The 25,820-nt window shown below is 38.6% G+C and overlaps 1 protein-coding gene across 1 annotated transcript; it reads right to left on the reverse strand.

Annotated features, from left to right (window-relative positions):
- Positions 1 to 1,495: 1,495 nt before the first annotated feature.
- LOC145502013 (uncharacterized) lies at positions 1,496 to 24,648 on the reverse strand. The gene is made up of 24 exons (XM_081481311.1): positions 24,483 to 24,648; positions 24,079 to 24,135; positions 20,784 to 20,814; positions 16,467 to 19,728; positions 16,100 to 16,189; positions 14,642 to 14,775; positions 14,115 to 14,169; positions 13,664 to 13,765; positions 12,920 to 13,007; positions 12,479 to 12,529; positions 12,291 to 12,349; positions 12,061 to 12,132; positions 11,873 to 11,941; positions 11,016 to 11,099; positions 10,123 to 10,202; positions 9,471 to 9,501; positions 9,158 to 9,235; positions 8,540 to 8,683; positions 6,836 to 6,935; positions 6,366 to 6,550; positions 5,601 to 5,726; positions 5,074 to 5,133; positions 4,254 to 4,339; positions 1,496 to 2,968 (listed from the first exon to the last, which is right to left on the reverse strand). Exons 1-24 carry the CDS (start codon positions 24,514 to 24,516, stop codon positions 2,926 to 2,928), a joined length of 5,121 nt encoding a protein of 1,706 aa, XP_081337437.1. The 5' UTR covers positions 24,517 to 24,648; the 3' UTR covers positions 1,496 to 2,925.
- Between the last annotated feature and the right edge of the window lie 1,172 nt (positions 24,649 to 25,820).

Consider the following 25,820-nt stretch of genomic DNA (forward strand, 5'->3'; position numbering starts at 1 on the left):
GAGGGAAAGGAATGAGGCTAGAAACACGCGTAGGAATGCATAGACGGTAAAAAAAGGAAAGAAAAAGTTCCAAAAGGTCTCAAAAACCTTCAGGTCAAAACACGTTTGTGACACACGAGTGAACGCGTGTGGATCCACACGGGATAAACAAAGATGTTACTCAAACTTAAAGTTGATCAGGTCAGAAACACTCCTATGAATGCAAAAACGGGAAAGAAGGGCAAAAAAACTGCAAAACGACTCAAACACGTTCAGAAGAACAAACAATAGACCAATTTCGATATATTAAAATTCAGCCTAACACAATAGACCTCAGCACGAGGCTCTGGGGAATAAACCCCACAAACTCTGTAGTTATTCCCCAGAACCTCGTGCTGAGGTCTATTGTTTAAGGCTGAATTTTAATGTATCGAAATTGGTCTATTAGCACACACTGGTTACTGTGCGTTGATCAACATGGAGTGAAAGATGCTGTTCAAAAGCAAGGTTGATTTTGTCTGCAACACGCCTTAGAGGGAATGCGAAAAACCAAAACCAAAACTTCAAAATCAGGAGGAAAAAGCGCTTGTTACACACGTTAACGTTAACGTGCGTGGATCCAAAACGTTAGGAGATAAAACGCTTGGGACACAGGATCGTAGATTCAAAACGTTGAGAGAAAAACGCTTGACACATGGGTTAACACGCGTGGATCCAGAATGTAAGAAAGCTTCTGACACGGCTCAACGCGCGTTAATCCAAAACGTCAGGAGAAAAATCTCATTTGTGACACACGAGTCAACGCGCGTGTCTCCCGAGACACATTTTCCTCGTGCCAAGGGCCCGGCAGCTACGACGGATGGTAAGGCCAAACGTTCCCAGGCGTCCCTCTTTAGTCTACGTTGCAAGCGTTCCCGTATAAAGAGCGTTTTCCGCATCCTGGCCAGGCGCAAATTGGGGCGAGAACAAAATACAATCGATTGTCGGATTTTTTTGTTTCGCTTACGCCCCAGTTTTCGCGCAACCAGACTCAACGGGGCGCTTTCTTCCCAGGATACTCTCTCCTACTTGATCAAACTGCTCCTCAGGCGCTATATTAAATTTTCCTACCGTGTAGACAGATATTTTTCTTCCAAAGCCTCCTCAGAGACCCAAGCTATACTGTCATGGTCATTAGCCACGTGTATTATATGGCTAGCTCCGCGAACGGACAAGATGAACTGAATCCTGCGCCGTGATTGGCTATCCGCGTGGCCAAGCCCGCTCGGGATCACCCGCTATGTCCCGCGAGAAAATGGGGTTCTTTTTCCATACAATAAATCCTTTCTTGCCCAAACTTATTCGGTCAAGATGGCAGGATATTGGCCTCGTTCTTTTTTTGCGTGTTTATGACCCTCGACTCCGTCTCGGTTTATGAACACACAAAAAAGAACTCGGTCAATATCCAGCCATCTTGACCTCACGCTTGGTCAATAACCTATATGTGTTACGTAGTTACAACGTACAACTTTACAGCCTGGTTTGCTCCAATCTTTTAATTTCCTTAGTAATCAACATCCAAATTCTTCCTGTAATCTTTCAAGATATATATCTCTAGTAGCCACGTGAAATCATTCGAAGTTTTAGGTTGCAAATGTAGTCTAAGTTGTAAATAAGGTTAGTTTCCAAGACATTGCGTTAACCAGGGAGAAAAAGGGAAAAAATAAAATGCGAAAAATCCTAATAATTAACTACGCAATTAAAAAATGTTGTTGGCAGATGTAAAAGTTCCAACTTTATTTGAGAAGCTTATTTAAACGTTTCACTTGCCTAAGAATAACTCATTTGATTCTAGAGTGTTATCAGTCAGGGCGATCATTCTTTACCTTATACAGCAGTATCGTGAAATAAAAAGATAAAATCAATTGTATTATTGAAGATATATCGTTCGACATTCTTGATAGCAAGTATTCTTGACCACAAAAATGCTGCGACATCAAGTGCCCTAAGTACATTTTTTGCTCGTGTGACCCCTCTAATCCTATGACCATTCTTATAAGTATACATACTTTTTGAAACAGGGTTTAAAAATGATATTTGCATACAGCATTAATGTCACAATAATTTCAAATTCTTGGCAATTATATATTTCTGTGTTTTGGAAATTTATGTACAATAAATTTACGCCGTCGTAATGCAACGGGCGTATTTAAACATTTTGATTGACAACTTTGTTTCAATGTTGTATCGGGGGGGCTCGGAAAGAGCTCGTTAAATGTTCGTCAAGAGTTCGAGAGGGGCTCGAGGGTTGCTCTGGCAGAGTTCGAGAGTAGCCCGTAAAACGAAAACGTCCTCGAGCGAAATATAATAAGCGGGATGTAACAATCACAAGGGACTTACACCTTCTATTGTTGTAAATCATTTTCCTCTTGACAGCTTGTAAAGAGGCTTTCTAACATCTTTTGGTCGAGGGAACAAGAACTGATTTTGGCTGATTCCACGAGCCTGCAGTTTTTGTCAGTATGTTGCCGAATCATTGCGTCATGGGTCACAAGACGACTTTTGGAGATCACGGAAGTGCTTAATCAGTTTTTGATTGAATTAAAAAACAAACGCAAACTTTCCAAATGTTTTACCAAGAATTTTGCAAAGACAATTCACGTTCCCTCGACTGTAGAAAAGAATTTCATTTATATAATACATTGATAAACTTTAATAAACGTGAAATTAAGCTATTTAAACTAAAAAGATTAAGAAATTGATAAAATACTTCTTGTAATTATTGTAAAATAATTCTAAACAACAGTTTATATTCCAGATTATTTCCTGATCACGGATGAAATGTCCAGGAAGGATAAAATATCCTCCTCAAAAACTCTCCGCCGCTTATGAGTCCGTGACATTGCCTTGCGTGACTCGCTGTTGTCACGTCTGGCAAAGCTACTTCCTTGCGTGACTGTATGCGATTTATGTTTCTATAGTGATCGCTTTCTTAAGCTCTTTTAACCACCTAAAATAGAACACAGTCAAAGGCCATTAATAAAAGTCTCTGTTGTGTGACCCACGAGGGGTCATCCCAGAGGTCTTTGGTAATCACTAAAGAACATAAAACTCCTAGATTTACTCGCCTGCGAGAAATCTGAGCTTCGAGACGAAAAATATTATAAAAACCCAGGTCGCGTCTCTGATTGGTTGGTAAAAGAGCCAATCAGCTTATCTTCTGCGTATTAAAAAAAGACCTCGTTTTTAAAATGTTTCAATTTTAATTCCCACTTTCTTTGCAGTTCTACGACGAACATTCCATCGAGAAGGTAAGAACATGAATAGCAACTTTATTTGAGCGTTAGTTGTTTCCCACTGAGTAAGGAGACTATTAAAAAATAAAATACGATAAAAAATATGTCTCCAATTATATAACTAAATTACAATTTAAAACTTAAAATTTGCCTTTCCCCATTCCTTAGGGCTAACAAAATTGACATTAAGACTATGACTATCTACAGTGCTAAAATGGTAGCTAGTTAAAGAATACTAAAAAGTGAAAAAATGCAACATAAAAATTAATAGATACAAAAAAAAACAGATTTGACACTCGTTTCAACAAATTGACGCCAGTTTTTTGTGCGTCTGTCCTCTTACTGATGATAAATTGCGTCATAACATTGTCAAAGTGGCTGTGGAACCACGAGTGGTTCCGCAGTGGTTCCACAATAAACTTTGACAATGTTATGACGAAATTTATAATCAATACGAGGACAGATGCATGTCAATTTGTTTTTGTACAATAACAAGACCCCAAAATGGTCAAATGCCGGGAATAAATGGGGGGAAAGACGCCGTAAACTTGCCGTAAACAAACACAAGTGAATTTTATTCAAAATGACGCGAACATTGTCCATAGCTTTTCTCGCTTTTTGATTGGCTACTTAAAAAGTCCATAAAATCTCATTGGTTAAAAAGTTGACAGTCTGACAGCTGAAAGTTGAACTTGAAAGCATGCATAAATTAAAACTTTATCCGTCTGTACTCTTATTGATGCTAAAAATGAGCCAATCAGGGCGCGAGAAATTAGACAGTTATTGTAAAATAAGTGTTTGATGTGAAACGCTACAACTGAAAATGAATTACAAAGACTCGATGCAATTTGAATGCAAACGGATATCTTCGGCATTTTATCATGATCTCTGCACATCGCCCCAGTAGGCACGTAAGACTGTCACACTCTCAATCCAATACTGTGCGTTTCGCGCTGCCGCCTTGTCTTAGGCGTTTCCTAGTATATCATATCTGTTTACCTTGTTCCTGACGCTTCATTATCAGCCTTGAATACTAGAGGCGGGACACCTTGATGTTTAAGTTGGAAAACAAAGTCATCTCCTTCCTGAAATAAATGATATTGTTATACCTCCCAACTCAAATACGTTTTCTGATTGGAGGAGAACGTGTCACGTGTCGTGGGTCAAAACTCACTAACTCCCTAGGGAAACAACAACTTGAACTATTCGACTCGCACGTGATCGGGACGTGCTCCTTGAAACCGCGACAAATTTGTGAGCCAGCCGGCGTCAAGCAAACGATTTCTTCGCAGTTTTTTTCCCCGACCTCAATGTTCCCCTCGGCCTCGCCTCGGGGAAACAAAACTCACTGTTTCCCTTGGGGCCAGTCAAACAAAAACAAAAACAAAGGTAAAGGTGCGACAAGAAATACAAAGCTGTACTCAAAGACAATGAAATTTGAAACAATTCGTTTGGTTTGCCCTGCAACTTTTGCTCGATTTTATATTCTTATTTATAAATTGACGTGTATATATACAGATTGTATACCTGAGCACTTCCTTATTTATTCTATTTCTCCAAAATATTACCAACCTTGCAACCTCAATTTCGAGATGAATTACAGGTTACTGTGTTTTGTTGCGTTGTGTTTTGTTGCGTTGTGTTTTGTTGCGTTTTAATCTGTTCTGCTTTCTTGCGTTTTTTGCGTTTTGTCTGGTTTCTATTTTGCTGAGTTTTGTTGTCTTGCCTTGTGTTTTCTCGTGTATCATTGCGTTTTGTTGGGTTGGGTTGGTTCACAAACAGTGACTTCACTCACTAAACAAAACAAAATCAGCCGCACCTTGCCAAGGTCTTCGATCTGATAACTCAATACTGGTAGAGTTTCCAAAGCCACAACATCCTTTAAGAAATGAAACAAACAAACGATACGTTAATAGCACGCCCAGTACGATCTTTAAACGCACAAGTGGAACTCAATAGTACTTAGGCGTTTTACTTCATCTTATGCTTGCTGAATTATTAACACTTTAGAACGAGGACCAAAACTTTTAAGCCAGCCACCTCCAAGTCTAAACCCTGACAAGACCCTTGCGCTTTTTTGCCGCACTTGATACTGTTTTCAAGTTTTCCTATGCTTTCCCTTACGGCAATTTCCTACGCTTTCAAGTGTTTGCACTTAAGAGCGCTTGTCATAAATTGCAAGTTTTGTCACGTTTCTCGTTGATTATACGTGTTGCCTTCTAGCTCAGCTTGATCTATTACACTATTTCTGGTCCCAGATCGACTCAGTGACTGTGAAAACCTTCACTTCACGGGCTTACTCTTTGTCATTTTCCGAATCCTATTTATAGCGTCTCTGCCACTTACCGAGCTTGCTTTGTACGAGTATAATACGTTGTTCTTGAGCACAAACCAGGCCTTTTTCCATCCATGTCTTCCTTTTTTGAATCTTAAGTAGCCACTCATTTGACTGCCTTCCTGATTAGCGACAACCTGACGACACAAGGAACATTTTAAATGCAAAACGGTCTTTCGTTCGGGGGGGGGGGGGGGGGATGTAGTCCCTATAATGGCCTATAGGGGGAGGCCCCGCCCGAAAGGGGTATCTTTTCTAGGTTTCAACTATATAAAAGGGTAGGGATTTTACAAGTTGAGGTATATGAAAGGGTAGAGAAATCTCTCATTTAGGTATTTAAAAGGGACTTTAATTAAAATATTCCGAACAGAAACACCTTATGACTGTATATCCAATTTGTTAAGCTTTACGTTATTAACTTCATTTCAAGGGTTTAGAAAAAGAGATGCAACGTCCTAAGTACATATATGAAATGGGTACCTTTCCTGTCAAAGAGGTATACAAAAGGGTAAGGGGTTGCACCTCGAGGCGGAGCCCCCCCCCCCCCTCTATAAGAATTTGTAGAGTACCCCCCACCCCACCGGGACTTTCGTACTCGTTTGGCCAAAATCTTAGATCTCCTTACTGCTTTCTTTACATTTCTATTGTTGCTTGTTCTAAAAATTTGGTGGTTCATCAAGACACCACCATCTGATCATTTCCTTTGTTTTCATCACCTGTTTACTTAACATTGTGATCGTATAGTAAGGAGAAACTAGAAATTCACCACTCCTCACCTCCGTTAAGTGAGACGGATGCATTATCTGTGATTTTCTCTTTGTCTTTTTGCTCTTAAATCGCCGCATGATTTCAAACTTGGTGGGCTTTCTCAGAAGCTTCTCCGCATTTTCCACTTCTTGTAGCAATGGCGGCAATGTGGCCGCTTCTTCCTCTTCTACGTGTATTTCATCCGTGTGAAAATCTGCAAAGAAAACAATAAGCGGACACTTAGAAATCGGTGAGAAGTCTGAGCAAGTCTTAATTGTTCAAATTTTGGTGTAGTCGTGCAAAGCTCTGTTTGATTAAGAGCAATCGTAGACACTGCGGGAAATACTTCGGGTTCTTTAACAAAAGCAGCCATTAAGCAAGCAGTTTTAACTCTACGAACTGAACCGATGGTCCACTTATTGTGCAGTTCTGCAACAAAGTTTCCGTAAAATTCCGAAAGTAACTATATTCGTTGTAGTAGTACTCTCCTATAGTTTACCTTTTAAAAGAAGGTCATAGCACTTGTCACAAACTCTAGCCTGAGTATAATCCAGGTATACTAACGGAGCGGTGCTGTCAGAACATGATCCACACACGACCTGAAACAAATTGTTACAAATTAATTATCACATTATTGCTAATTAGTATAGGTAATCATACGGTTTCGAGTTCAATTTGGAATTAATTTGCACGAGTGAGTTTTTCAAAAAGCTGAAATTGCACGAGCCGCTTCGGCGAGTATAATTTCAGCTTTTTGAAAAACTCACAAGTGCAAATTAACTCCAAATTGAACGAGAAAAACCGTATGATTCCTTATTAATAATATAAACATGAAAAAATTCGCGCGGAGGAAGTGCCGGAAGATCTTTCTTGAAGCCATTTTTCTCATTTGAGAAAACTTTTTTCAAAGTTTCAGCACAAAATTTTCGTCATCATTTTACGTGATGTCATTTTCTTAGAAAAGTTCCTATTGTCTTTCAGCCAATCATAATCCAGAATTTCGATGTGTAATTTGCACTGGTGTTACACTTTTTGCAGTGATGTTACACTTTTTGCACTGGTGTTACACTTGAACTGCACTGCTCTTAGCCAATCAGAATCGAGTAATTTTTTCATGTGTATTATTAGGGGTATTATTATGAGGGGTATAAATCAAGGAATCTGGTCTCACTGAGGGTGTTCATGACGAAACGCCACTATTTTTAGCTGTCAAAATATCTTTTATAGGGTGCACTTTAAATCTCCCCCGTCCCCCACCCTCACCCCCCCCCCCTCCCCAACAGAATAAAAAGTCCCTTCTAGAAAACATCGCGCGCCACAGCAAGGGTACAACTGATCTACTAGTAAATGAACGAAAGTGTAAAAGAATGTATTATTTCGAAGAGCAGTTAATGTGTGGTGTCTGTGCATCTTGTAAACATAAACACAACAAACTAAGCAAGTCTTGCTTGCCTTCCGCGAGAGAATACGTTACCATTTAACCGTTATCATGTGTAGAACGGTTTTCAACTGAGTATCGTAACGCCAAAAACAAAGCAATCACTCTGGCCAATCGCAAAGGACATAGACAATACAGTAAACCAATCAAAACGCTACGAAAGTACATCTAGCTGACGTCGAGAGCGGGAAAACGTGTGCAAATGAGTAACGATTGATTCTGGTTTTACTTCTGATTGGATGAAAAGTGGCCCGAAGATTTTAAGCCAATCGTGTGGCATAATTAGGTCTAGTAATGCAAAACCACTTGGCCATTTCCGAGTGCCCTTTTGCCTCTGTGTCGAAACGAGTCTTGGTGCAAAACCTTTCTTATGAAAATGAGTTTGATTTGCATGAAAATGAACCTGTAGGGGAACACATTATAAAGAGTTTGATTTGCATGAAGATGAACCTGTAGGCGGAACACATGCTCATATGAATGGTTTGGCACGAAGACTGGCTTTGACACAGAGGCAAAAGGCAACTAACTTTTGGACACTCGAACGAAAACCGTTCTTGACTAATAAATCATTGTTAGGTCCAGTTCTACTATTATAATATCGGGAATAATTAAGGTTTCGGTAACTGTCATAAGCTTCAGCATTTGGTTTTTCGACTGATAACACTTATGCCGCCCTTGGTTATATTTCTGGATATCATAAAAACCACTTCCAGTAACTGCTAACAATTCCACTACAAAACACACTCTCTACATGTTTCTACTTACGTTTCCGCAGGCTCGGCAGTGATGCCTGCGGTTTGTGAGCGTGAATGGTGATGTGCAGCTCATACACATTGTAACACGAGCATCGGGAATCCACACAGGAGCCTTCTCGCCAAGTTTGAAATCACCATCTTGTTCCTGTATTCCCTAAAAAGTTATCCAAAAATAACCGGGTTCAAATTAGAGCGAGAGAAATAGAAGTTGAAATAAAAGTTGAACGAGCTGGACTAGTGTTAAGTCGGCAGTTTTGCTTCGTTTCGTTTCGTTTCGTTTCAGGCCTGCATTGCGTTAAGTTGCGTTGCGCTGCGTTGGGATGCGTTGCCAAATACATAATATGAAAGTAAACGTGAGGTAAGAAATTAATTGTATGGATCTAAATGACAATAATAAAAGGTGAGAAACAAACGAGTTTTTTCAAACCACGTATCACAATTTAGTTTTTTAATTTTTTCCATGTGACCCCTCTTTTGTATTTGTTGTGTTATTGAAATATTCCTTCACTGTTTTAAGTGGTTATGTCTATATTTCACTCAATTTGGTGGCTATTTTCTTTAAGTCAAAATTTCGTGACAAAGTTCCTTTCCGAACATGTTGAATACACTCAACTATAACGTTCCTTACCAGTGCAGCGGCATCTCTTGTCTTGCTGACGAAAGTGATTTTCCTTTTAGTAACGACGTCTATGGCATTATTGATAGCCTGAAAATCAAGTGACAACATTGATTTACACAAGGCCCATATATGTAAGATAAATTACGAACGAGTTTGCACCGTCCGAGACGCAACCGTAATATTACACGTTACGTTACGCTACATTACGTTTCGTTTTGTTTCGTTTCGTTTTCTTGCCTATGGATTCCGGGACGCAGCCGTAATGTTTGTTTGTCTTAAAGTTATTGCTTCTAAACTTAGGATTCATCACAAGTACGCATACCTCGACCCACTGATCTCTTTCTTCTGGGGTGCTGAAAAGAAGAATGCAGTCATATGACGATGAGATATCTTCAACTCAACAGCAACTCTTCGAGTCTGAGCATTTTTAAAATGAGCGTCGTAAAACCAAAACCAATGTAACCTCTCTTGCCATACGGACAACACAGTGAACCAATCAAAACTCGAACTCAATGCACGTAGCCGACGCGAAGCGCGGGAAACCTACGTCACTGAGTCACGATCTTGGTCTGACTTCTGATTGGCTGAGAAACTGGCGCGAGATTTTTTAACACCAATCAGAAAGAGTAATGATGCAACGCGACTTACTTTCGACACTTAAGTGGAAACTACTCTAATTATAATTTCCAGCTACTGTGGTATAAATGTTAGTTAACATCAATGCTTGAACGCATAAGTGAAAGAAGAAATCCTTATACTTTTTTAAGTGCAATCATACACTAGTTTTTAAACGTTCTCCACGCACCTCATTTTGTACCGGGCGTATTATTTGAGAAACTTTAAAGGATGCAAATTGGTGAATGAGTAATGTACTTGAAGTTTTACCTGGCCTTGCATTGAACGTTCAGCCGATTCTAATTTGCTACCCACTCAGTTTGTATTACCATTTCAAATGACTGTGTGTTTGAACTGACCTTGCGGTGAGAGTGAATGATCTTGTAGTGCTGATAATACTGAATTCATTTACAAAGTCTGGAGAATCTGGTACAAGCACCTTACAAAAGACAAACGAAAAACAAAACAAAACAAAACAAAAAAACAATAAATTACTACCTGAGAGGGTTCTTCTCAAGTAACACAGGTAAGAGGTGAACAATCGAGCTAGGAAATCCCTATCTCCTGAACTTCAATAATGAGTACACGTATGGTGAACGGAAAAACCGTTAAAGATGCATGACACTTGCAGTTAAATAGCTTATAGGTTGATATTATAACAAATTATCAAAACGCGTCACAAAAGTCTTTGAAGAAACAGACGTTTCGGGTAACTAACCCTTCTTCAGTGTTCAGAAAACCGTTATACACCGTTATTCAACGGTTTTCTGAACACTGAAGAAGCGTTATACACTCGAAACGTCTGTTTCTTCAAAGACTTTTATGACACTTTTTGATAATTTGTTAGAACATCAACCTACAAGCTATGAGTTCATGTGCCCTATGAGGATTTTCTTTCATTAGTATTTCCCCCAACGTAGCCGACGCCAGGTGCTGAAGCCTTGTTTATAAACCTAATCAGCCTTGATATATAAGCTGTCCACTATGCTCAATTTTAATTACGTGACTATGGCTCTGAAATAGAGCAAAAATAATGTAAACCTTACCTCAAGGTAATAACCAAAACTTGTTTTCAACATCGGAGGGGTTAGTGCACAATCTTGGAATCTATCAACTAGCTTACGGTTGGGACTACTGTTAAACTGTCACTCTTATAATCACTTGCCGAGGTCTTCAGCTTCGGAAACTTAAGTGATACCCTCGATGAACAAAACTGTGACGGACACAGCCGTTGTAATCACAGAACACTTACCTGCATTCCAAGGAGAGGCAACATTTTGTTCAGCTTGTACTGGTTACCACCCACAGGGGTGGTGTAAAGAAGAACATCAGTTAGCTGATAAAAAAAAAATGCAAAAGAAAATGAAAACAATGCACTTTAAAGTGATCCAGCACACAATCTACATGTGCCTCTTGTGCTAAGGTGCACGTCTAGCATTTGAAAGCACACTGTAATTGGTCTGCGTATAATAAACAATTAGATCATGAGCTCGAGATTTCTATCACGTGATAGTTGACTCGGGCTGCGCCCTCGTCAACTATTGCGCATAGAAATGGAGAGCGAATAATCTAATTGTTTAGCATAAATCTACTAGTCGTTCAAAACTTTATCTAAATACTCTTCAGACACTTCGAAAACGCCAATAAGGGGCCGTCATGTTGTTAACAAGCCCACACTGCTACGCTACTCACTATCTATGACAGAATAGATGGTGAGTAGCGTAGCCAATCAGCGAACGGCATTTGTGATAGAACGCTAGTAGATTTATACTTATAATTAATATGGCTGTTCGTTTCAGCAGATATTCGTAAGAAACTTAGAGGAAAGATTGCGTGACGAGTACATGCGTGACGCGCGTCTATGTGAGAGAACACCTTTAAGGAAGCAAAATTTACCACTTTGTTCAGCAGTGTTCTTAAGGGTAATCTATTGTGCCTTAAAGATTACCATTATTGGATCAGCTGAAACATCACATGAAAAAGAGTGGTAATATTCAACCATCCAAGAATAACAGTCGGAAAGAGCTGGAAACTGCTACCAGCCAATTAATACCCTGCACAGAAACAAGAATGAAAGACTTTTTGCAACACATAAAAATGTTTACGAACCAAGAAAAACATTCTTTCTTGCATGTCTTTCCGACACAACTTCATCAGTGTTCCTTCTTTTAGATAATCCTGTCAAAAAATGAAAATAAAAGCAACTTTTAAATATTAAGTATTATGACAAAAAGCAAAAGACATCTAGAATTGAAAGTATTCCAAAAAAAACTATTACAAACAACAGTTATACTGACCCGCCCAGCTTTAACGATCTCTGGGTGTCCGACAAGCATTCTTTGGAGTTTTAACATCTGTTCAAAACTGTCCTGTTAAACATAAACCAAGACAAGGAGATAAGAAAACCTCACACTACTGAAATTTTAGGATACCATACTGCATTGCCTGTTAAGCCAACAAGTGTAGAAAAAAAGGCTAAACACGTACATTGTACTAGAAATAATCAAATAAGGCCACTATCACTCACCATCTTCTTCATGGATTCATTAATATGGGTCGCAACCTCTGACACAATCTTCAGTGTGACTGTTAGAGAACAAATTGATCAATATCATAGAAGAACATAATGTATTGTTGCTATCACCAATTACAATTAATACCATAATAAATGAGGTTCATTTACATTCAGCAACAAAGTATTTCATTGCCACTTACTCTCTGTGTCTTTTGACTCATCAGAATCCTTGGGTAAATGTTTAAGATAGTCTGCATGAAAAGAATGCAACCAAAAAATGAAACCTTTTTCTTTGTTTAGTATCATAAACAAATTAACATTGAACACTATAATTTAGTAATTGCTAGTAAGACAGGATTGAGAGCTTGAGTATGTGGCTGCACAGTACCCAGCTTCTCCACACAGAGGTATCCAGTCATAAAAAAAATTGTATGCTATTCTGGCCCACCACCAACTACATGTACTTTGGGTAAACTGCATTGAAATTAGCATCCCTTCAAACAGAAATAGAAACACTCAATTGGAAATGTAGTGATGTAGTACTCTTAGTTTTATGCTACACTACTACTAACAGTAGCTGTCCATCTGGACCACTGCCTAAGCATGTAAGTACACCTTAATCTTGCACACAAAATGCTCACCAATTAGAAGAAGTCTGTAGCTTGGTATCCTCTGTACAGGTTTCAGCATGTAAGCTGACAGAATCATACCATTACATCTTTCACTTGCCTGAAAAGCAAACAAGACAACAAAAAAATTATCAGATGATCAACCTGGCAAATCAGTTCATTTCAATCATCTTAGTACTACTTCCAAACAACTGTCATGCCATGTACATAATTGTGCCTATTTTCTTTGATACAATACATTTTGTCTTGAAACATTATTTTGTGATAAAACAAAAACACAGACAACAAAATAATCTTACACTCAAAGACAACTGTTTCTTAACCTTTCTTGTTCAATACACGCTGGTAGTTGTATTGTACATTGTTGGTGGTCAATATATGTCACCTGTGATCCAAATAATACAGTCACAACAATGAACCCAGTCAATTGTTTAGCAAGGTATAAAATTATCTTCATACTGATAAAAACTGCAAAAATATTCATGTGCAAAGTAATATGTACCATCCACACAAAACGAGACATAATTGTGATGTTCTAAAAATATATATCCATACAGTACATCCCCGACAGAAAGGATTGGAATTTCCTGGGGGGGGGGGGGGGGGGGTTCTATAAGACCAACAAATTATTATAAATAAATTAATGTATGAAGTTTAATTAGAATTTCCAGGGGGTGGGGGTCTTACAAAAAATCCATTCTGTGGGGGAGGTCTGGATATTTTCCAGAACTACATATTTTAATGAATATCTCTTACCTGGAATTGAGAAACCAAGTTTGCAAATTCTGCATTCTCCTTCATCGTGTCTTGAAAGACACTCATGGCTTTGTCATAACCATTCACATACTGGGTGTACATCTGAAAAGTTATTATCAATTCAAGGTTTAAAAGTTCCCATATTAAGTAACATAATCAAGCACCCAGAAAAATATACATCCAAATCCTTTGTGCAGGGCTCAAAAAAAGCACAGTCCAGTCATCCGGGACAAGTAGATTTTCTTACCGTGCAATAACTTTTCATTCTCATTTTGCCCAATGGGCAGGGGCTCAGATATGTCATCGCCCAACTAAATCAATACAGAGCAAACTAAGGCTTGCCAGGGACAAGCAAAATTTGAGAGCTACATTGACCTTTCCGAGCCCTGTTTGTAGACAATAAACCAATTCAGGAATGTCACAATGTTTTGATTATCATACAATCAAGTACCTTCAAGAAATGTCCATATTTCTTGATAATGTCCCCAATTCTCTCATGTTCCTCCCTAGAAACAAAATGACAACAACCTCAATGTTAAAAACAGGTTACAACGTAAGTTTTGAATTACATTTAGTAATGAATTTCCACAAAGAGCCTGTTAGCTGACCATTTGTTGGAAAGTTGAACAGCATGACAGAGATACATGGATCACTTCTAAAAGCAGTTCCTAGGTTGCAATCTTCGTATTTGTTCCACCAATCATATTGATCCAATTCTTTTTTTTTTTTTTTTTTTTGCACTGTAAGTGTCCAGAATTTCAACTCTTTAGAATCATCATGTTTTGACTTAGAAGTGCCTAACCCTTACTGATAGTTGGAGGCTACACTGTATCTACAAGTAAATTATCTCAGTAATTTTCCATCTGCATCAATACTAGTCAGCAAACAGTTGCAACAGGTATACGTACACGTGCTTGAGGACTTGACATACAAGGTGCGTAATACATGTATCTTCCCGATAAGTAATTTTCTAATTACCATGTTTTCATCCTTTCTTCTAACTCCTGGAGAAATTTAGAGTCCAGCAAATAAATATTTTCCAAATCCCGGAAAATGTCACCCAGAACAGCATCAGCTATAACATTTGCATTCTTGATTGTACCATAGCATTCCTAGAAAAAGAGAAACTTGTTAGCACCTAGAGCTCAGCAACTGATGAATCAGGGACTGTGTATGTACAGCATATGCACGTGTACCTATACAGTGTGATTTTTTGAAAGGACCAATCTCATGAATGCAATAATAGTAAACATGTACCTACATGTACCACCTTTTTCAGAGTCACAGGCCTTCAGACCTTCAATAGATTTCTGCAAGCATTTTGAGCATTTCTCTGTCCCACTCCTAGAAATGTTTTAACTGGGGAAGTGGACTATTATTGGCAAAGACTTTTTTTTTTTACATCTGTAACAGCTCTGATTTTTTAACTGGGTGTCAGAGTTTGTTTCAATGTCAAGACTACAATTGTTTTAGTATAAATCTACTAGTCGTTCAACACTTTATCTAAATGCTCTTCACAGACACTTGGAAAACACCAAGAAGCGGCCGTCATTTTGTTAAACAAGCGCACACTGCTACACCACTCACTATCTATCACAGAATAGATAGTGAGTAGCGTAGACAATCAGCAAATGGCATTCAGCATTCTATTTTCAAGGGTCTGGGAAAGATTTCCCCCTCCCCTCCCCAAACCAATGCATTGCTTTTTTCCATTTCTGAAATTGCACAGACCACACCACTGCATTGGGGTGGGGCGGGGGGGGGGGGGGGTTGGGGATATGAGAGAATTATTGCTCGATATATATGAAATAGAACAACTACTTTTGTTGCCCACTGTGCACAGGTGTGAGATTTGGCATGGTTTTAATGAAGCCCGTCATTATGTAAGCCCTTCAAAGGATTATGGACCTGATAGAGTATACTTCCAAAAGACTCTTTTTTAAGCGTTTCATGTTGAAGCCTAGCCAGGGTTGTGTTCTTGAGATAGTATTAAAAGAAATGGTAATTATATGTACATGAACATGACTTTTATGTATGTAGTCAGTAGTTCTAGTGAATTGTTGGGGCAGCCTGGGATGACCTCGGACATTGTGTATCCCATCTAGGAGATAGTAGATAGCCAATGAGGTGCATAGCACTGAGTTGGCTGTAATCATGTGATATCCAACAAGCACGAGTAGGATAACTGTGTTATTAAAAATGCCGAAAAATATAGAAAACCAATTAAAAATAAGATCCTTATAAAAATTAGAAACTCCCCTGGAAAACAATTAATAGGGCTGGCATATCTGTAGATCACGGTATAACACTCATGTAACATGATGGCTAAGCCAATGAAAACTCTTGAATTGCATGATAATAAATACATTACATACCAGTAACTATAATTATCTTGTTCACTATCATCCATGTCTACAGACCATATTTTTCACCTACCTCAAAGACAAGCTTCAAAGCATCCACAAATGTACGTTCAGTTGTGAGAATTTCATGAGCGATGTAGTATGTCTTAGGCTTGGCTGGACCCTTTGTAAATAATAACAAGACAAAAAATTATTGTATAATCTGCAGCTAGATTATTGTATTAGTGTATAATCTGCAGCTAGATGACATCACAGGCGCTGATTTTGAAAATTCACCGTACACCTTCGGCCAATCAGAAAAGAGATAGTGAGTTTAATGTATAATAATTGGTTAAATCTGGCTACTAGATTGACTACCAGTAGAACTGTAACTCATCCCAGGGAGGACATGGTAAGTGCTCTGAAGTAAAACATTGATCAATGTAACTAAGAGCCCTTGCCTTTGTGGGAGTCTCTTCTCCAACATCAGAATCTGAGTCTGAATCTAAATTATGTCCAAATGGTCCAGGAGACCCAGGAGGCAGCATGTTACCCTCATTGTTTAAAAAGCTTGCTCTGCCACTGGGTGGCGGTGGTCGTGGAGGCCTGCGTTTAATGGTCGACTCCTCTTCCGTGCTTTCCTGTGTAGAGACCTCAGAAGATGACAACATGGAAAGCTCCGATGATGAAATATTTGAGGAAGTCCCCTCCCTACTGTTTTGAAGAGCATTCAAGCGACTTCGCGGAGCTGGGATAGGGGAATCCCCTTTCGGCGGTGTGGTAGATTCTGATGATTCAGCTGTTTTGGAGCTCTTTCTTGGAACCGGGCTTGGTGAATTTCTCTGTTCTCTAGTCCTTGGGAGTGGCTTAGGGGACTCCCTTGCTGTCGTCTCAGAGCTAACAGAACTGGGAAAACTTCCCAAGTCAACCTTGATGTTCATGTCATCTTTTGTAAGACTCCATCTTGGTGGTTTTGGAGGAGGGGTTACTTTTTTCTGTGGTGCTTCTTCAACAGGAATGGGGAAAACAGTAACAGTTTTCTGATGTGCTTTCTCAGCAGGAACAGAGGCAACAGAGACACTTTTGGGCTGTTCGCGAACAGGGACGGCATACATGTCATTACCCTCCTGTGGAACTGCCTGAACAAGCTCATTACTGGAAGGCTCTGCAAATGTTTCCACCACAGGTACTGATGTTACTTGACCAGGCACAGAGTATACATCTCCCTCATCGGTCTCGCTCCTGTCTCTTACTGTACAAGCCTGAACTACGATTGGTTTCGGCACAGCATATTCATTATCTTGGACAGTCCTATAAGATGAAATCTGATAAGGAACACTATACTCAGACTCATCATTAGCGTAGCTCTCAACTGGTATCACTCTAGGAACTCTATAAATTGCCTCATCGTCAGACACACGTTGAGCAGGGCGTGGCAGGGACAGAACAACTGTCTCGTATTTACTAAAGGATTGAGTTTTCCTCACCGCAGTACCACTCTTAATTAACTCCACTGGTTGTTTTTTGGTGGGTTTAATATTTTCATAAGCATTCTTTTGTTGTCTAGCCTGGCGATTTCGCCTTTCTGGGCGCACTGGCTGTGGAGATGTTGGAGAGTGTGCTTCTTCTGCATTTTCATCTTCTTGTGATGCTGGTTCTTCAACAGATGGAGCAGTAACATTATTCACCTTGTCTTCATCTTCAATAGAAATGGCGACAGCATTGACAATAAATTCAACTACTTCTTTTGATGTCTCTAACAATGTGGGATCTGCCATAGAAGCTGCCACCTCACTGTTCACTTCAACTTGTTCTACATTTCCACTAGAACAAGAATCTTCTGTATCTTTAGTATCTTCCTCTTTACTAGTTTCTTCAGATACTGAGTCCTCAACAAGTACATTTTCTTCCGATTTTTCTTCTTCATTCAATTCCAACATGATTACATTTTCAGATTCCACTTCTTCAGAAAATGTCATTGCTACATCAGGCAGTAACTGCCCTTCAGTTTCATTTCGGAAATCATCCATCAAATTTTCAGAATCTGTTTTTTGGACGATTTGCTCACCCTCAGAAAAGGAAGCAATGATTTCCAACTCTTCCTTTACTAGTTTATCTTCTAAATCCTCAGAATCTTCATTAGCGGGTACCTCATGGCTATCCTCTTCCACAACTTCAGTAGCTCTTTCAGAGACTACATGATCAGTCACAGATATTAAAGTACCTTCTCTTATGGCTTCAGCTAAAATCACTTCGCTGTTTTCCTGTGGTTCATCCTCTTTCAACTCTGTAACAGTATCCATGTCTTCTTTACTCCCCTCCACTGATTCAACTTGCGGTGAATCTAAATCCCCTAGCTGCCAGTCAGCTTCAAGTTCAACATCCTGATCCATAGTTGTTTTGTCGAACTCCTCAATAGACACATTGCCTTCTGGCATGTTCTCCTCATCATCATCACTGAGGTCATCCAAAATGTCTATGTCACACATCTCTTCATCTTCTGTTGGTTTTTCAAGTTCACTTTCTGCAAATTTCTCAATTTTTTTATTTACTTCATTACTGTCACTGATTTCTCCTTCTTTTTGTTCTTCCTCGGAGGAATCCTTTGTCAAAGGCTCAGAATAATAACTTTCCTCCACATCTCCTCCTTCAAGAGACCTTTCATTGGGAGTTTCTTCACAACGTTGGACAAACTGATCATCCAAACTAATATGTGATTTGTTTATTTCCTCTACTTCAGACACATGAGCAGTTTTAGTCAATGAAACATCATGAAGTTTCTGTCTCTCTGCACTATCATCTATCCTGGTAACAGAACATTCTTCCTCCAGCTCAACGCAGTACAAAATCTTAACATTCTGTTTACCATGTCCAGTCAAACTATCTGTTATCCCATTAACTTCTACCAAATCAGCAGAGCTGCCATTTTCCTTCTGATCTTCATGATCTGTTGGATCAAAGTCACCTTCTTCCTCGCTAAATTCATCAACAGTTATTTCCAGACCTTCCAAAGGATCTGGCATATCTTTTCCAGAAGTTATCTTCTCTGGCAAAATAGTCTTCCCGTGCTGGGAAGCCACTCCATTTTCAAGCACACTAGTGTCTGTCACACCGTTCCTAACATTATTGATTCCTTTAACACTTAAAACCTCCCCTTTTGATTCAATCTCTTTTGATTTTAAAGCATCATTTTTTCTTTCTGGGGAAACAAAAGAGTTTGATGTAGTTGTAGAGTCACAGCCTTTAGAAGGAGCCACAGTATAATTCCCCTTTTCCAGCGTGGGGAAAAACTGTGACTTGTGTTTATCAGATGCAGTAGGTGATGCTGGCACTGAATCAGCTCTCTCTTTTGCTGGTTGACACACACTACTGTTATCATTCTTTACAAGGACAGCATTCGGCGATGAGACTTTCTTTGGAACATAATTCTTTGGTTTTGGTGGGACAGGAGGTTTTTTCTTTTTCTCACCAGATGGCAATGACTGGGCATTTGAGAGCAGTGTACTTTTCCGCCCAAGAGAGCTTCCTCTTGGCGGTGGGGGAGGTCTTGGTGGCTTTTTGCTTGTCGTTGAATCCAAATCGCTTGTAGGTTTTGCCGCATTTAATTCTGGCTTCATGTTCTCTTTCCTTTCTGTGCTTGGACTTGACATTTCATTAGGTCTTGTTGTTCCATTCTTTTTGTATTTCCTGGGTGGCGGCACAGGAGGTCCTGTAGTATGCCTTCTGCCAGAGATTAAAACAAACAACAATTTCAGCTTGTAGATGTACTGTAGAGGATTGTACACAGCAGTGACCTTTGTTAGAGGACATGCACAAGTACTTGTAGGTTGTGCCAATTGTGCAAACAAGTTGTACCATAGCCTGGGTTAGCAGATCTTCCGGTCGGCTTTTATTGTAAGTGGATTCTCTCCACCACTTGCCCAGTGGGCAAGTGACGTTTCTTGCCAGAAAAACGTTTTGAGAAAATTAAAATTACAGAATGAAATACTGTGTCAAACTTTTTGGGAGTTAGTGATTAGCTCATCAGGCTAGTACAATACATGTGTCTTTGAAAGACAACATAGCACAAGAACAGTGTTTAGTATGTTGCATCTCCAGTAAAGATTACTCTACGGCTGTCATTAAGTTTTGAATCAACTTTAGCCTTGATCTTCATACATGTACACCGTACTTATAGCTTGTGTCAGTTGTGCAAACAAGTTGTGTGATAACCTGGGATTAGTGGGTTTTCCAGTCGGTTTTTACTGTAAGTGGATTCACCCCATCACTTGCCCAGTGGGCAAGTGACATTTCTTGCTAGAAAAACTTTTCGAGAAAATTCAAATTACAGACTGAAATTTATACTGTAAGTGTCAAACTTTTTGGGAGTTAGTGATTTAGATTTTTAGACTAGTATATGAAGAACAGTGTTAGTACATTGCATCCCTAGTAAAGATTACTCTAAGGCTGTCATTAAGTTTGAGTCAAATTTAGCTTTGATCTTCACACCTGTAACAAACTTGTTACATTTTGAGTGAATTGTATCTGAACTATAGGCAAGTCACATGTAACATAAAGGGCACATCAAACATTCTCAACCATAGCAGGCGTTATGGGCTACAGCCCTTATTGACAGCCCTGTAATTTATCCTCTGACAGTATCACATACATGTACACTGTAGAGGGCAGCATTACAAGGCATGCAGTTAGTACCCAGTCTGGCAAATAATGTATTTACATTAAACATTTGCATCCAGTGTTAGAATGTACTATGTCTAACAATACAAAAATAAACTTACTCTCCAAGAGTATCTCCATCATCACTGTGCTCTGTTAAGAACAATAGAAAGATTTAAGAACAATCAAAAACTCAAAGACATGTGATTGTCATACTATACAGTCATGTAACTTATACTAAAGATTAAATGCCATGTATTGATATCAAAATTCTCTTGCTCATAAGATTGAATTAAAAAGTTTAGTGTAGTGCACAGTTTACCATTCTTGTCCAAAACCTTTTTCATTGAAAAAATGTCAGAGGTCATTTTAGAGTAACAGAAAGAGTTTGATTTATTACGCTATGAGCACAAAAATCTAATTTATTTATTTTCTACAAGTGGTACTTTGATTGTGGTATTGATTGTTTGTCTTTACAAAATCTCTGTGCATCTGATTGGTTCTATCATTTCATCGCTTATTCTTCCAATCAATGACCAGGATTGCACATGCTGGCCCTTAAATGGGAATAATATCATTCTTGATTTTTAGGGTGCCTACTAAATAAAAACAAAAGTTATCATTTATTAGACTTTAGACTTCTTTTATATGAATATAGAGTCCAGCTCTCAGCTGTACTTGATTTACAATTCACTCAAAAAATAAACATGGACACCTTATCTCATCGAAAACAAAGTGCATTCCATTGAACAGTGTTTCCACCAGACCGCGCCATTACAGGAATCCTGCATTGAAATTGCGGGAATCCTGCCAATTTGGCCATTTTCCTTTACAAGTCAAGACTGTAGGCTTAACACAGGCACAGAAGCCAGCCCTGGCAGCCAGCCCAGGGCTCAATATTACGACCGATACAGTCGCCAAAGCAACTAACATTTGATCCTTGGCGACCAAAAATTCTGGTTCAGTCGCCACAATGGCGACTACATTTCTTTGTGTTGATGATCAATAATGGTTATTTTCTCACACATTATGTCCTTCTAGAAAATTATATTGAAAGATCGTTGCTTCTAAAACATTCAACATGAGAAAAGAAGTCAATCCGTCCTTTTGCTTTGCTGTATTGATTCTCTCACATTGGAAAACACTGTGTCTGAAATCACCCTATAATGCATTACAAACCCTTCATCATTGACTAGGTCATGTATGCCTATGGATTGTTCTCTTGTAATGCACGGATCCTTCTTACTAGCATCTGATTCAAAAGAAACTTCACTGAGTAGAAACACTTCAAAAAGCACTTACTATTAAATTTTATCATACATCCTAGTAAACTGCTTTATTTTCCTTGGTACCCTGCTGCATTTTTCCTTCTGTAGCTTTCAATTTATTGGCCCTTTTCTTAAAAACTGGCCTCTAAAAAAGGTTTTCAGGAGCCACTTTGACCCTCAAGTAACATTTTCTGGCTGAAACACTGATTGAAAATCCACAAATCTCATTGTCATCTATTCCCTGATAGAACAAGATATATGCTCTTGAAAGTGAAAGACTAAATAACTGCATGGACATTTGTATTCTTAATTTTTGGCTCCAAAATAATAAAACTTGTGGGTTTTGGAATGTCATTATACATTATTACGAATGTCTACAACAACAATTAGACCATTCGCCTTAACTTTCTTTCGGCGACATTCAACTCAGTTTCATCTCTTTGACCATTCATTCAAGAACACTTGAGCTCACAGCCTAATTTTTAACTACATAAAGAATTTCCAAGCTTTTAGTCTCAGCAATCACTGCAATACCAGGCCATGTTGGATATACAATTATTCTAACATGACTCAAAGGCTTTCAGGACAAAATTTTAAATTTGACAAAGTTTCCACTGTCCCTCAGTTCCCAAAAGAGACTTGAATACAGAGAGAACACAACCAAGTTTAGGAGTTTGTCCCAAAAGCCTTGGAGCTACAGTATGTAAGAATATTGATGCATTTTGCCCCCTAAACCAAAAACCTAATCAAAAAAGTCAACCGGAATACTTAAAGCTCTAATTAAGTCCAAGAAGAAACCAAATACATCCTAAAATTAAGAGTTATCAAAACAAAATAGCTAAAAAATATGAAACTGAATGTAAAATAAATAAAAATTATTATTTTGGAAAAAAAAGGGATATTTTAGCCCTGGCCAGAAATTAAATCATAATGTAGGTAGATTAAATATGTAAGTAGCCAAAGAAATAATTCAGATTGATTCACTCTTTGTAATCACAAAGTTATTCATTCCTTTATTTTTTTGGTGTGTCCTTTTCTCTTGTTGTCTCTTTTCTCGCGTAATTTTCGTCCTTGTCACTTGTAATATAATGTAAGCTACTGATGTAAACTTAATAGCCATTTATTAATTTTAAGCCTATTTTTTTTACAAATTGATGTAAGCTGTTGAATTGAAATAAAAATGTGAAGGAAAAAAAAAAGAATATTGATGCACCCAGCGTGGCCTATTGCTTAACATTCCTTATATAATTTGACAGTCAGCAGTACATCCCCTATAATTTTTCTGCAACCCTGAAACTTTTTGCCTTCATGACCAGGAATTGAATTTTGTTTAATTTCCCATGTAAACATCAGCAGTATTGAAATGACAACTTAAAGCAGCTGCCTCCAAAACAAGTCACAATGAATCAAAATAGCCCTTACTACAATTAAATGTAAAAATTAATCACAGACACCTATAATTCTTGATGTGAGTGTCAACATGACCTTTCTATAGAAATATACACTGTTCTGAAAAAAAATTTCTGCTCATTTTTTTTTTTTCTTTTTTTAATGAAACAGGCTTCATAGTCCAATTGGTAACTTTAAATTATCCGTCAAAATGAGTGCACCTGTACTTGACTAAATAGGTTATATTATTCTCTAAATAAACTATAGCAGAGAATTGAAGTTGCTATGGACATATGACCTGACTGTGCAATAACTTAATTAACCATGAAGGGGCCCAGCCTAAATGCAAATCTATATATTAGACTTTAAGAATAAATAAAATGCTTTCAAAAAGCTAAGGTGATTTTAAAAAAGTACACAATGTAAAGAAATATACGCTCATACGAATTAACAAACACCGGGATATTCCACGGACTCTAACAAGACGCTTTGTGAAATCAATCTTTCGTTCTATTGTTCAGTTTGACAAGCGTGTCAACAGGTTTACGTCCTAAGTATCGGAAATCTTTTCCGCTTCAAAAATTGGGTTGCATTCAGTGAATTATGAGGAAAGAAGACCGTAAAATGGAGCGAGCGAAGGTTGTGAAGTGAAGATCATGAACAGAGTGGAATAAAGACAAAGAAACCACGAAAACATCACAATGATCTCATACTTCACCAGGACACTTCAAAGAAGCGAGAATTAAAGTTTGTGGCTCACCGATCAGCTCTTCACGGTTCTTTTTCCTGGGCGGGGGACTTTCTCCAGAGTGTCTATCTGCAAAACCATGCGGTAAAAGGCAATTTAGAATACACCAGCTTCAAGAAATCGACTGAGGTTCGATAGAGGAAATAAGATATCAAATCGACGACACGTTGAACGCACAGGCGGAAATGCCTACTGCATTAGACTTTCACGCGTCCAAACAAGCCCTGAACAAACAGATTTGCGCGAAAGTGAATTCTGATCTCAAATAAACTCATCTATTAATAAACTAACCATCTAACTTTAGAAAGACGCATGTACATGTATATGGCCCAACAAGAAACACCCCCAAATATTTCAGCTATTCCCAATGTTAGCAGCCATAGAGAACAACACAACATTCAAACGACATACGGTACCTTCGAACACTTTGGCTTTCTCCTTCACACTCATTCTCTCTTGTGCACAACACCAAAAAGTTGATAGTTAGCATCTACGGCGGTTACATTCCTGATTTGCCATGTTAATATTGCACATCTTTTGTGATGAAAACATTTATTCGCTACAAAATGTTCACTTCCTCTGCTCTGTCTTTGATCACATGATTTGCATACAGGAAACCGCTGACCCTACAGTCTGTTTTCAAATTTGTGCATGCATAATTTTTGCGATTCAGGAGGAAATAATTTTTGGGAGCATACACAAATCCAAAAATTGTCTGGAGGTTGATCAACAGACATTTTGATGACTGCACTAAAGAAATGGGTGACCGATTCAATAAAGATTGATGAAACGTTCAGGTCTAATTTAAGAAAATGTACTATACTGGGGATTAAAACATTTCATTTGATCTTTATACTTCACATTGAACTTTTTCCACAACTAATTTCCGCGGCATCCCAATGAAATGAATAATTCGAAACCCTGATTTTTTTTTCCCCTGTTATCTGAGTGATCTTTTGAAAATGCAATCAAAAGGGCATCCAGGTTGAGACAAAACGAGAGGACATAACCGACATGAATTTCCACCGCTTTTTCACACCCTTAATTTCCTTTTGAACATCTTTGAGTATGTTACTTTAGGTTTCATTTCAGACCATACAGATACGAAAGCCGAGTTTACCAAAGGCTCTGGCCGACCCAGTGTCAGCTGCCATCAGTTGTCGTAGGATCGATCCATTTTGTTGTGGGGTGTGGCGGAAAAGCGTGGTATGAAACAGATATCAAAATTCAAAACGTAAGTTAGTTTCTTCCGCTCAGCCCTGTTCTTTTGTGTTGTAGGAAATCAAGTGACAAGCTCCGCCTCTGAACGGAAGAGCATTTCAGCAAAATCTTTACCTTTAATTCCGGTAAACTTAAAGCTAAATATAACTTGTAAGGGGTTTTGACTGGATGCCAGAAGACGAGTTTCAACGGTTAATTTAATCTAATCTGCAAGGCGTTCATCTATAAAAAGAAAATTGAAAATTTGACATTCAAAGAGTTTGGCGAATCTCTTTACATTGTAAAACAGCTTTCGGGCGTTTGGTTGGTTCGAAATATCGGGAGGCTGATTTGTGCTATCAAAATTTTCAGAGCAAGTTTCAGTTTTTGAGCTTAATAAAAATACGTTTCTTGTCAGCATAGCATCGATTATGTATTAATCGATTTTAAATTGGAAATCAAGTCCCGGAAAACCCTTTAGCTCTAATCAGCAGGAGTTTTTCCCCGCGGGGAGGGGTACCCCTTTATATGGGCTATGGTTTTTTCAGTCGTTT

Source organism: Orbicella franksi, chromosome 11 (genome assembly GCF_964199315.1).
Source record: "Orbicella franksi chromosome 11, jaOrbFran1.1, whole genome shotgun sequence".
Taxonomy (NCBI): domain Eukaryota; kingdom Metazoa; phylum Cnidaria; class Anthozoa; order Scleractinia; family Merulinidae; genus Orbicella; species Orbicella franksi.